At 47.9% G+C, this 12,364-nt stretch overlaps 1 protein-coding gene across 1 annotated transcript; it reads right to left on the minus strand.

The window, feature by feature from the left end:
- Window positions 1–1,415: 1,415 nt before the first annotated feature.
- LOC138758129 (zinc finger protein 436-like) lies at window positions 1,416–5,120 on the minus strand. Its single transcript, XM_069926626.1, has 2 exons — window positions 4,995–5,120; window positions 1,416–3,135 (listed from the first exon to the last, which is right to left on the minus strand). Exon 2 carries the CDS (start codon window positions 2,598–2,600, stop codon window positions 1,635–1,637), a length of 966 nt encoding a protein of 321 aa, XP_069782727.1. The 5' UTR covers window positions 2,601–3,135; window positions 4,995–5,120; the 3' UTR covers window positions 1,416–1,634.
- Between the last annotated feature and the right edge of the window lie 7,244 nt (window positions 5,121–12,364).

Genomic DNA, 12,364 nt, shown 5'->3' on the forward strand with positions numbered 1-12,364 from the left:
CACAGACACCGTGGGACTTGGAGACCCTTGTAGCCGCTACTGCTGCCAAGCATGTGAGGTGCAACTACTGTGGCCAAGTCAAACACCCACAGAAGAACTGTCTGGCCCGTAGCATGACCTGCTCGAACTGCCAGAGGATGGGGCTCTATGTGAAGGTATGCCATTCTAAACCCCCTCCTAGACTGGTGTGAAATCTCCCAACCAGGCAGGGCGAGTAAAAATCAACCAGGCTCTGATTCTTGGTGGATTTGTTGGGGGGGAGGGAGGGCGCGAGTGGTAGTATCAGAGCCCGGGCAAGTTTATTTGTTAATCACTCTGTGATGGTGTGTGTGCTCAACCAGGTACCATTAGTGGCTGATGCGAACATCAATTTGGTAGTATGATGTAGCTCTGTGTGGGTGTGTTCCAGTCTTTGGGTAGAATTTTTTTCTTTTTTGTCTGGTGTAGGAATGGCGTAGTTTTGTGTTGTCAACAATGTTTTTGTATAATCTTGTGATGTGTAGGTAACATTATGGTTTGGAGGAATGTTATCTTTTTTTTTAAACTGTGTACTGTTTTACAGTCTGGCCTTAAATGACAATAAAGAGATCCTATGTAATCTTGGGATGATTTAAAGCACAGGTACATGCTGACAGCTTCACTGGCTGCCCTGTGAAATATAACTGCACAGTAATATTTCACAGGGTGGCCGGTGGAGCTGTCAGCACATACCTGTGCTTTAAATCATCCCAAGATTACTTATAATACCTAATGCTATGTAAATAGTTGTTCTACTCTATTGTTATGGAATAATGACAATCTGGTCTGTGGGTTTGTCCAAAGTTTGAACAGTCTGAAGCCCACTGGAGTAGATTTTCCCATGGTCTTTTATACATTGAGCGCATATGTACTTCATTCCTGGTACGATTTCACTGCCCTTTGAGTACATAACACCACTGTCATGATGTCGCCACTGGAGGTGGACCCCATTTTAGATCCAAGAGATCCAGGTGAACCAGGTAAATCATGGTCCAATGTGAATGGCTTACAGAGTACTGCATGCCAGGTAATTTTACCCACTTCCTTGGAGGGTTGGCAGTGTGAAAGGGGTTTTAAAGTTAAACATCCATTATATTCTTCCTCAGCCTCGAGTCCTGAGGACAGGAAACACCAAGTTTGACTTCTTCAGTTTGCATGGTCCCACAGAGATTTCAGGAGAAAACTCTTCACACAGGGAGAGAGGAACAATATGGAACCCATCACTACAAGGAGGGATTGAGGTGAACAGCAGGACTGCATTTAGTGGGAAGCTCAGAGGGAAGAAAAACTAAGAATATTCCTGCAGGATGAGATGGTGTGGAGCAAAAACTCTGGCAGAAACCAGATGAGCAGAAAGGTTTCATATGAGGTTACAGAGACAGTAAGGACCCAAGGCAGAGTTTGAAAACAGAACTCATTTATTTGTCACAGATACAGAATTAAATTCCTGCCCCATTGTTGGAGTTGCTAATATCAGCAGAAAAAATTCCATGTGCCCAATGACTGGGATTCAGTCCTGCATCCAATGAGTCACTGCAGAATCCAACACAAATGATCCCTTGAGCGTTTGCAACTGGATGCAGCAGAGGTGATGGTTTAAATATTCAAAATACAGCTTATTTAACATTCTCCCTGCTATGGGTCTTCTGGTGTTCCACCAAGTAGGATGACTGAGTGAACCCTTTCCCACATTCGGGGCAGACAAACGACTTATCCGCAGCGTGAACTCGCTGGTGGGTCACCAGGTTGGAGGACTGAGTGAACCTCTTCCCACACACAGGACAGGTGAAGGGCCTTTCTCCGGTGTGAATCCGCTGGTGGGTCAGCAGGTGGGATGATCGGATAAACCCCTTCCCACAGCTGGGGCAGATATATGGCTTCTGTACAGAGTGAACCTGCTGGTGAGTTACCAGGTTGGAGGACTGAGTGAACCTCTTCCCGCATTCAGAGCAGACAAAGGGCCTCTCTCCAGTATGAATCCGCTGGTGGGTCTGCAGATGGGACAAACGGATGAACCCCTTCCCGCAGCTGGGGCAAATAAACGGCTTCTGTACAGCGTGGACCTGCTGGTGGGTTACCAGGTTGGAGGACTGAGTGAACCTCTTCCCACATTCAGGACAGGCGAAGGGCCTCTCTCCGGTGTGAATCCGCTGGTGGGTCAACAGGTGGGATGAGCGGATGAACCCCTTTCCACAGCTGCGGCAGGTATATGGCTTCTGTATGGCGTGAACCTGCTGGTGAGTCACCAGGTTGGAGGACTGAGTGAAACTCTTCCCGCACTCGGAGCAGGCGAAGGGCCTCTCTCCAGTGTGAATTCGTTGGTGGGTCAGTAGGTGGGACGAGCGGATGAACCCCTTCCCACAGCTGCGGCAGATGAATGGCTTCTGTGCAGCGTGAACCTGCTGGTGGGTCACCAGGTTGGAGGACTGAGTGAACCTCTTCCCACACTCAGAACAAGCAAAGGGCTTCTCTCCGGTGTGAATCCGCTGGTGGGTCAGCAGGTGGGATGGTTGAGTGAATCCCTTCCCACATTCTGAGCAGGTGAGTAATTTCTCCATGCATTGATTGATCTGGTGTCTCATCAGGCTAGAGGAGTGAGTGAATCCCCTTTGAGGGTATACTGGTGTGTTTTCTGAGCTCTGGGTCAATGGTTTGCTGCAACATGTTTCAATGAGAAGTTAAAGGGCTTCATTTCGAACACAAAGTAGATCCACAAGTTTCCAATGGTTTCTTTTTCCAAAATGAATACCGGTAATTGATATATTGAGATCAAGGGAAATATCTGCTCACTCCTTCAACAAATTAATTTACATTTGTCTGCAGGGCGGTTGATCCCTATCTTATCTACGCATAGGAGTCTCGTTGGGGTTCACCTGGCTGTGATGGGTGTACTCTAATCTCCGGCTGGGCAAACGGCTATGGCTTCTGCTGCAGTCAATGCTCTTCAACACTCTCATTCAGGGTTGGGAATCTCACTGTCTGGGCTGTCACACTGTGCCCAGAAATTTGACACATTCAAAGATCCATGGCATTTAGGTGCAGGTGGACTAACAGATAGCGCAGATCTGATACAATGTCGAGTTTCAGATTCCCATATACAAAACCTCTTTTCTTACCCTGTAAAAGGAGTTTACAAAGATATCAATATGTGCGGTCTAGCAGTTCATTTGAGATCATGTTATTCTCATAGAATTCTAGTAAATACATGCCATTTGCCTGCACAATCATTCAATATAATCATGGCTTCAAGACCCTATTTTTGCTTTCTCTCAGACTCTTCATCCCTTCAGCTAATAGGGCCACATCCAACCCCCCTTTTGAATATATTTAATGAACTGGCCTCAACAATTTTCCATGGCAGGGAGTTCCATAACTTGAAGATACTCATCTCAGTCCTAAATGGCTTCCCCATTATCCTTAGATTTTGCTCCCACCCCACCCACTGGTTTTCGACTTCCCCAACATCAGACACTTGAAATCTGTAACATAAACAGAGAAAATACTGGAAACACTCAATTCATCAGACAGCATCTGTGGATAGAGATTGAAGACACCTCGATGGAACTCTCATTCTCAGAACATGCCCTGTGGTTCAGGATTGTTCCAATAAAGGAAACATTCTCTTCCAGTTTCCATGAGGCCACTCCCCCCCCACTCTCTCTTTCCCAATCTATATGTAATTTCCTCCAGCTCCCCACCCCCTTCTCTTACATCAGAGAACTTCTCCTCCTATCATTTCTTGCTTTTTTTCTCTTTGCCCTCCCAATCTATACCCTCCTATGACTTTTTGGTTTTTGGACTGTGCATGTCCCCATGTCATTTCCTCCTTCCACTCCTCTCCTCCCCCCACTTTTTGATTCAGACACCTATCTGCACCTTGGGGAGAGCTCAGACTCCAGCACAAGTGCATATTGCATTCTTTTAGCAACAGCTTTCGGAGAACCCCAAGAATCTCATCATCTTCAGTGAGATAACCTCAGCTGGTTCCCATTTATTATGCCTATGCCCCCAAACACACTCTGCAGACTGGTACCAGGGCACTAGTTGTGTTAACCATGGCTACTACTTTATCCACAATCCCTTCAAGCTAGAAACACATCTATCCCACTCCTTGTCCCACAACACACCTGTCCTCAAGTGCTCACCCACTCCCTCCCACACATTCTCCAGCAACATGCTTGCGCCCCAGTGCTCCCCCACCACCCCATCAACGCACCTATGCCCCAGTGCTCCCCCACCACCCCTCAACATGCCCATTCCCCAGTGTTTCCCCAAACCCCTGCAATGCAACTGCACCCAGTGCAATCGCACCACCCCATCAACGCACCTATGCCGCAGTGCAACCCCACCACCCCTCAACGTGCCCGTTCCCCAATGCAATCCAACCCGCAACACGCCTGTGCCCCAGTGCAACCCCAACACCCTGCCACGTGCCTGCACCCCAGTGCAATCTCACCACCCCGTAACGCACCTGCACCCCAGTGCAAACCCATCACCCCGTAACGCGCCTGCACCCCAGTGCAACCCCATCACCCCGTAACACGCCTGCACCCCAGTGCAACCCCATCACCCCGTAACACGCCTGCACCCCAGTGCAACCCCACCAGCCCATAATCTGCCTGCAACCTAGTGCAACCCCATCAACCCTTAACGCGCCTGCAGCCCAGTGCAAACCCAACACCCCGTAACGCGCCGGCACCCCAGGGCAACCCCACCACCCCGGAACACACCTCTGCCCCCGTACCCCAAAACGCACCTATGCCCCAGTGCTCCTCCACTCTCTCCAGCAAGACACCTGCGCCCCACCACCCTCAACGCCCTTATGCCACAGTGAAACCCCATCCGTAACTCGCCTGTAACCCAGTGCTTTCCCCCCCCCCCCCGCCCCGCAACGCGCCTGCGCCCCAGTGTTCGGCACGTCCTGAACCAGGCAGGAAGTGCAGGAATATTCTCGAGCCCCAGGTGCTGAGACTGACCCGTCTCCGGAGAACTGCGGCGACTTCCCCGGGCAGAAGCTGCCCCTCAGACCGGACTTCAACGACAATGCATCCACTGCTCCTCCTTGATGCCGATCGTCTCCTCCGCGCATGCGCGCCTCACACACTGCGCTACCTTCGGATTTCTGCGCGTGCGCATTGAGATTCTCTGAGCACGAACAGCGCCCGGGGCACGCAGGTCGCGCAGCATCTATGGGGTCAGGAGGGAGGGAGAGAAGGAAGGAGGGTAACAGGAAAGGAAGAAAAGAGGGAGAGGAGGGAGGATGAGAGCGAGTTGGGAGCGAAGGGAAGGTGAGAGAAAGGAAGGAGGGTAAGATTAAAAGGAGGGAAGGTGAGAGGATTAGAAAGGGGAGGAAGAGGAGTGATGGTGAGAGGGCAATCAGATGTAGTAAGAGGGAGGGTGGGAGGTAGAGAATGAGAAGGAACGAAGGGAGAGGATGGAGAGTGAGAGGCACAGGAAAGAGGGAAGGGAGGGACAAAACGGAAAGGAGGGGAAAAGGGGGGAGAGAGAGGGTGAAAGGGAGAGGAGTGAGGAAGATAAGAAAGGGGGAGAGGAAAGGGAGAGAAGGGAAGGGGAGAGTAAGAGTAGGGATGGAGGGTGAGGGGGTGGAGATGAAGGAAGAGGAGGGAAAGGAAGGAGGGTGAAGGGAAGGAGGGAGGGAGTGGAGGGGGGAAGGAGGGAGGGAGTGGAGGGGGAAAGGAGGGAGGGAGGGAATGGAGGGAGAAAGGAGGGAGGGAGTGGAGGGGGAGAGAGGGAGTGGAGGGGGAGAGAGGGAGTGGAGGGGGAGAGAGGGAGTGGAGGGGGAGAGAGGGAGTGGAGGGGGAGAGAGGGAGTGGAGGGGGAGAGAGGGAGTGGAGGGGGAAAGGAGGGAGGGAGGGAGTGGCGGGGGAAAGGAGAGAGGGAGGGAGTGAAGGGGAAAGGAGGGAGGGAGAGAGGGAGTGGAGGGGGAAAGGAGGGAGGGAGGGAGAGAGGGAGGGAGTGGAGGGGGAAAGGAGGGAGGGAGGGAGTGGAGGGGGAAAGGAGGGAGGGAGAGAGGGAGGGAGTGGAGGGGGAAAGGAGGGAGGGAGAGAGGGAGGGAGTGGAGGGGGAAAGGAGGGAGGGAGGGAGAAAGGAGGGAGGGAGGGAGGGGAAAGGAGGGAGGGAGGGAGGGGGAAAGGAGGGAGGGAGGGAGGGGGAAAGGAGGGAGGGAGGGGGAAAGGAGGGAGGGAGGGGGAAAGGAGGGAGGGAGTGGTGAGGGAAGGGAGGGAGTGGAGAGGGAAGGGAGGGAGGGAGTGGAGAGTGGAGGAGGGAGGGAGTGGAGGGAGAAAGGGGGGAGGGAGTGGAGGGGGAAAGGAGGGAGGGAGTGGAGGGGGAAAGGAGGGAGGGAGTGGAGAGGGAAAGGAGGGAGGGAGTGGAGGGGGAAAGGAGGGAGTGGAGGAGGAAAGGAGGGAGTGGAGGGGGAAAGGAGGGAGGGAGTGGAGGGGGAAAGGAGGGAGGGAGTGGAGGGGGAAAGGAGGGAGGGAGTGGAGGGGGAAAGGAGGGAGGGAGTGGAGGGGGAAAGGAGGGAGGGAGTGGAGGGGGAAAGGAGGGAGGGAGTGGAGGGGGAAAGGAGGGAGGGAGTGGAGGGGGAAAGGAGGGAGAGAGTGGAGAGGGAAAGGAGGGAGTGGAGGGGAAAGGAGGGAGAGAGTGGAGGGGGAAAGGAGGGAGTGGAGGGGGAAAGGAGGGAGTGGAGGGGGAAAGGAGGGAGTGGAGGGGGAAAGGAGGGAGTGGAGGGGGAAAGGAGGGAGTGGAGGGGGAAAGGAGGGAGGGAGGGAGTGGAGAGGGAAAGGAGGGAGGGAGTGGAGGGGGAAAGGAGGGAGTGGAGGGGGAAAGGAGGGAGTGGAGGGGGAAAGGAGGGAGTGGAGGGGGAAAGGAGGGAGTGGAGGGGAAAGGAGGGAGTGGAGGGGGAAAGGAGGGAGTGGAGGGGGAAAGGAGGGAGTGGAGGGGGAAAGGTGGGAGTGGAGGGGGAATGGAGGGAGGGAGGGAGTGGAGAGGGAAAGGAGGGAGGGAGTAGAGGGTGAGAGGAGAGAGGGAGGATGGGTGAAAGGGAGAGGAGGAATGGTGAGGGAGATGAGGAAGAAAGAGAAGGGAGGGTGAGAAGGAGAGGAGGGAAGGTGAGAGGGAGATGTGGAGGGAAGAGAGTGGGTAAGGATGGGAGGGAGAGGAGGGAGGGTGAGAAAGGGGAGGCAGAGGAGAAATGGAGCGAGAGGTGGAGTAGGAAGGAGGGTGAGAGGCATAGGAAGGAAGGTGAGAGGGAGAGGAAGGAAAGTGAGAGGAAGAGGAGGGAGGGTGAAAAAGATGGGAGTGGGTGGGTGAGATAGATATATAGGGAGTGAGCGAGTGATTGGTAGAGGAGGGTGAGAGGGAGAGGAGGGAGGGTGACAAAGAAGAGAGATGGAGAGGAGTGAGCTTGAGAGAGGAGGGATGGACAGGAGAGAGGGAACATGAGGGAGAGGAGGGAAGGAAGTTAGAGAGATGAGGGTGAGCAGGAGAGGAGAGTGAGGGGTGAGGGAGGAGGTATGGTGAGATGGAGATGAGGGAGGTTGAGAGAGGAAGGACAGAGTAAGATTGAGCAGAGTGGGGATGAGAGGGAAAGGGAGGTTGGAGGGAGTGAGAGGTGGGAGTGTGAGTGGGCGAGGATGGTGAGAGGGAAAGGGGAGAGGATGAAAGGTGAGGGAACTGTGGGAGGGAGAGTGAATGGGAGGAGGGAGGGAGAGAAGGGTAGGTGAGAATGAGGGACAGGAGGTGGGAGATGTTATGAGCCCAGAGGAGGAATATATATTTTCTAAGACAAATGGTTACTTAAACAAAGTTGCTTTTATTTATCTTTAAACATGAAAACAGGTTTAAACTTTAACTTATCACCATTAACTTAACGAACTTAACTTAACCCCCATCTATTTCTAAGTGCACATGTATGTATTGTGTGTTAAAGTTTAGAAAAGTTCTTTGATTCACAGTCCAACCTCACTTCTCATTCCTTCAAGTTCACTGGTTGCAGGCAATTCTTTTACTGTGCACAGAATTTAACATTTATGAATTTCATCAGGCTTTGGTGCTTGAAAGGTAAATGGTTACCGCTCAGGAAGGTTCTTGTTGGTTTTCAGAGAGAGATTTGTTGTTTCTGGTCACAAACTGATCCCTTTTAATCATCCACTTCAGTGTCTTGCTGAAGAAACATGCCCTATCAGGGTTTTCCAGATGATTACCTTTTTCTTTCAGGTAACCAGTGTTCCTTTTTTTTCTCTTATTTCAAGTGAAACATTAGGCAGCCAGTGCTCTCCTCTTGCATGAACCACAGGGCTTTCGCCAGGCTGAATTAAGCAGTCACAACCCATCTTCCAAAAGAAGTTTTTTCCACAAGCTTGCCAGCTTGTCCTGTTCCAGACCCAGCTGCCGACTGTAAAACTGCAGAACTGAATTCTCCCTCTCTCACTCAGAGAAAAAGCCTGTTTGACTGTCTCTGCTTGCAAAACCACATGACCCTCTTAGAACAGAAAGCTGCACTCCAGGCAGCCTGCGGCTCCAAATTACTCCTCCAATCTCTTTTATCTTCCATTTCAAAACAACAATCCATTAGTAAAGTCTCTTGGGCACTCCCCAAAGTTTTTGCAAAGGCCCTCAGGAGCTGCACACACTGTCTGGCTTGAGCAGAGCTCCAGTATTTTAAATGAGCTCTGAAGGGTTTGTATGTAACCTACACTAAAAAAAACACTGCCCCAATTTATCTCCCAAAAACATATCTATTTCCAATACAAACACAACATAATCTGTCACAGAGGGAGGAGGGTGAGAGGGAGAGGAGAGAGGGTGAGGAGGGAGAGAGAGGTGCAAGGGAGGGATGAGAGGGAGGGAGAGGAGGGTGTCTGTCATACATTTTTTTCTTCAAAGGTAATGTTCTACAGTAATGACCATCAACATGTTAACAGAATTTGAAACTAAATCCAGAAACTGTTTGTCCTCCTTCAAAGGTTCTTGAATATTTTTGCGACATTCAGGGAAATCAATTTTAAACGGTTGTTCACACAGATCATTTAAGTTTTACAATTGAAATTCTGTTGACATTTACATTCAACAATTCCTGAACATTATTAATTTTTCCTCCTAATGGTCTGTTAATTGTCCATCCAAGCAACATTTTCACAGAATAAGGTCTGTCATTTTGACACCTTATTACTTCTAGAGGTTCAAGAGCTTTTGGTACATCTAATCCAATTTACCTCAATTTTGACATCGATCTTGAGTACGAAAATGTCTTTTAGATGATCCCACTGTTTGACATCATCCTGATAGGTGTTAGGTAAAAACATCATGAGCTGGGAATGAAGAAGGAGTCACCCAGTGCTGGGCCGTAACAAGATGCAATTGTGACCTTGTACTCTCAAGATAAGAGTGGTGATGACAAATTGATGTGCAGAAAACTAGCAGAGAAGGATAGCAACAGTTTATTCATTGGACAATGTAATGGTATGATAATTTACTAAGTACGTATCCTAAGGTATAAAAAAACACCACTTGCTGATAACGGCAGAATGCGCCTTCTCCAACTAACACTGTTAGTTGCAAGTGTTACAATCCGGTAATAAAGAACAAAGAACCTTGATTTCGACTCAGTCTGGTGTCTGACTCACTCATTCATGATCAAAGCAGACCTAACATAGGGAATATTCTTATCCACAGGCACAGTCTTTTGAGTATATACACTTGAAAGATTGGAAAATTTACTTATTCAATCCAGCAATCTGTAAATTAGCTTCAATGTTCTTTTCATCATTCATTGTCTTCAACAAAATTTGTGATCTTTCACCATGAAGATTAAGTTTATTCATTAACTAAACAGTACAAAATGATGCAGTACTTCCTGGATCAAGAGATGCATCGGTCTTCAATATGAGGCTCCCTTTTTTTTAACCTTTAACCTGCACAGGAACTATTGAGAGAGCTTTGTCACCAGCCCCAGAAAGACTGAACCAAAGCTGAAGCATTCTCTTAGACTGTGTCTTTAGTCTTGGATTCAGATTGTTTAACATTTTTCTCAACTTTACTTCGTTGAGTATGCAGTAACTTGGGATGTTTTAAACTGCATATTATCACAACTGTGACAGGCCCAGAGGATCCCAAAGCCCAGCAGCAATAGAAATTCACCAAGACAAATAGTTAATTAAACAAAAGTTACTTTTAATTTTCTTTAAACATAAAAACAGGATCAAACTTTAACTTATTACCATTAACTTAACCTAACAACCCCCTTCTAATTCTAGGCATACGTGTATGTAATGTATGTATAAGTTCAGAAAAGTTATTTGATTCACAGTCTAATCTCATTTCTCACTCCTCCAAGTTCACCGGTATCAGACAATTCTGATACTGTGCACAGAATTTAACATCTATGACTTTCACCAGGCTCTGGTGCTTGAAAGGTAAATGGTTACCGCTCAGGAAGGTTCTTATTGGTTTTCAGAGAGAGATTTGTTGCTTGTAGGACACAAACTGATTCCTTCCGATCAGCCACCTCAGTATCTTGCTGAAGAAACCTGCCCCATCAGGATTCTCCGGATGATAACCTTTCAGGTCACCACAGAGTTTCCTTTTGTTTCCCAGGGCTTTGACCAGGCTGAACTAAACTCATAACCTTTTATCAAAATGGGATTTTTCCACAAGCATGCCAGCTTGTCCTGCTCTCTCTCTCTCTCTCTCACACACACACACACACACACACACACACACACACACACACAGAAAACCACATGACCCTCTTAGAACAGCAAACTGCATTCAGACAGACTGCAGAACCAGACCCAATCTTCTGAGTTGTCATCTGTTGCTTTCCAAAGCAATAATCCAGTACTTCGCAGCATGTCCAATTAACACCTACTTGTGAAGTCTCTATAGGCATTCTTCAAAGTTTTTGCAAAGGCACTTGGAGCCTGGACTGTCTGGCTTGAGCAAAGATCTGGCATTTTAAATGAGATCTGTGTTTTGAAATGTTTGTAACTATGTGTAACCTAATTAAAAACCCCACAATCTACCTTCCAAAAACATATCAATACATAATATAAAATATAATCTGTTACACAGCTGAGACACTTATTACTTTTTGCTGGTGTTCTTTACAAAAGCAACCAAAACATATTCTATTCTTCTTTTAAAATATTAATTTCTCATCATAAGACTTTTTCTCCAATCGTGAACATTTTTCTAAAGCATGTTTATCTTTGCAATACAAACAGCTTTCCTGAACCATCTGATCTTTCCTGTGCTTGTATCTGACACAGCAGTAACAAAGATGTTTCCCTTTGGTTTCTGTTGAAATGATGATTTAGACTTCTTTACATCTTTAGGAACTATTAAAGTATCTTTAATATTTCCAAATGCTGGTACAGTGTTAACATGCACATGCCATTCCAAAAATTGTACAACGTCCTCAAAAGTGGCATCCCTTCTAGGATGAATGTTTAGCTCTACAACATTGGTCCTCCATAAATCCTTCATCTTATAAGGTAATTTATTGACAATATCATCAAATTAGTAAGCAAATTCAGCTCTTGCAAATATACATTACTTCCCATTGCATTACAACATCCTCTCAGAAAGAGTGCATATGCTTGTAAAGACTTTGTGTCCTCTGATTTTATTGCTAACCATGAAAGAATCATGTCTATGTGGGTCCTTGTGATTTTATGTTCATTGCCATAATGATGATGCAATAATTCTTTTGCCCTTTTAAAAACTTGTTCTGGATTCATATATTGGCAACTTTTGACTAACTCCTTCACCTGTCCTCCAGTAGACTGTTCCAGGTAATACAGATGACCTTTAGTGTTTTTAGTATTACTTTCAAAGGATCTCCATTAAAAGCTGGAATTTCCTTCTTAAGTAAAGCATATGAACCTTGTTGCTGCGCTAACATAGCAGAAATTTCATTTTTGTTTTGCTATGAGTGATATAGTGCTTTGTCCACCATGGCTTGAGACTGGTTGTCATGTGAATGGAACAAAGGGATCTTGAACTGGTGCCATAGGTGTAGGATCTTGAGTTGTAAATGATGGTATTGATGAATATCCTTGGTATGTAAGTGGTGGAGATTCTTGACTTGTCGTTGGTTCTTCAGCAACACGAAGAGACATCAGTGTTTGAGTATGATCAACTTGCATGGTTGAACCTTTTTGAAATACTCTCCTTTTGGGAAGATTCATATATTACGCACACTGAAGAGATTGAATGTTGCTAGCCCTTTCCACAGGGTTGGTCATTGTCATTTGAGCACTAGTAGCACCACCCGTGGCTCCTTGCTTAGTATACTCATTTCTTGTGGGTGCTGTACCCAATG

The sequence above is a fragment of the Narcine bancroftii genome, chromosome 3, assembly GCF_036971445.1.
Source record: "Narcine bancroftii isolate sNarBan1 chromosome 3, sNarBan1.hap1, whole genome shotgun sequence".
In the NCBI taxonomy this organism is placed as follows: Eukaryota; Metazoa; Chordata; class Chondrichthyes; order Torpediniformes; family Narcinidae; genus Narcine; species Narcine bancroftii.

Coding starts and splice junctions, on each gene's coding strand:
- LOC138758129 (XM_069926626.1), bottom strand. CDS start 2,600: ATGAGACACCAGATCAATCAATGCATGGAGAAATTACTCACCTGCTCA.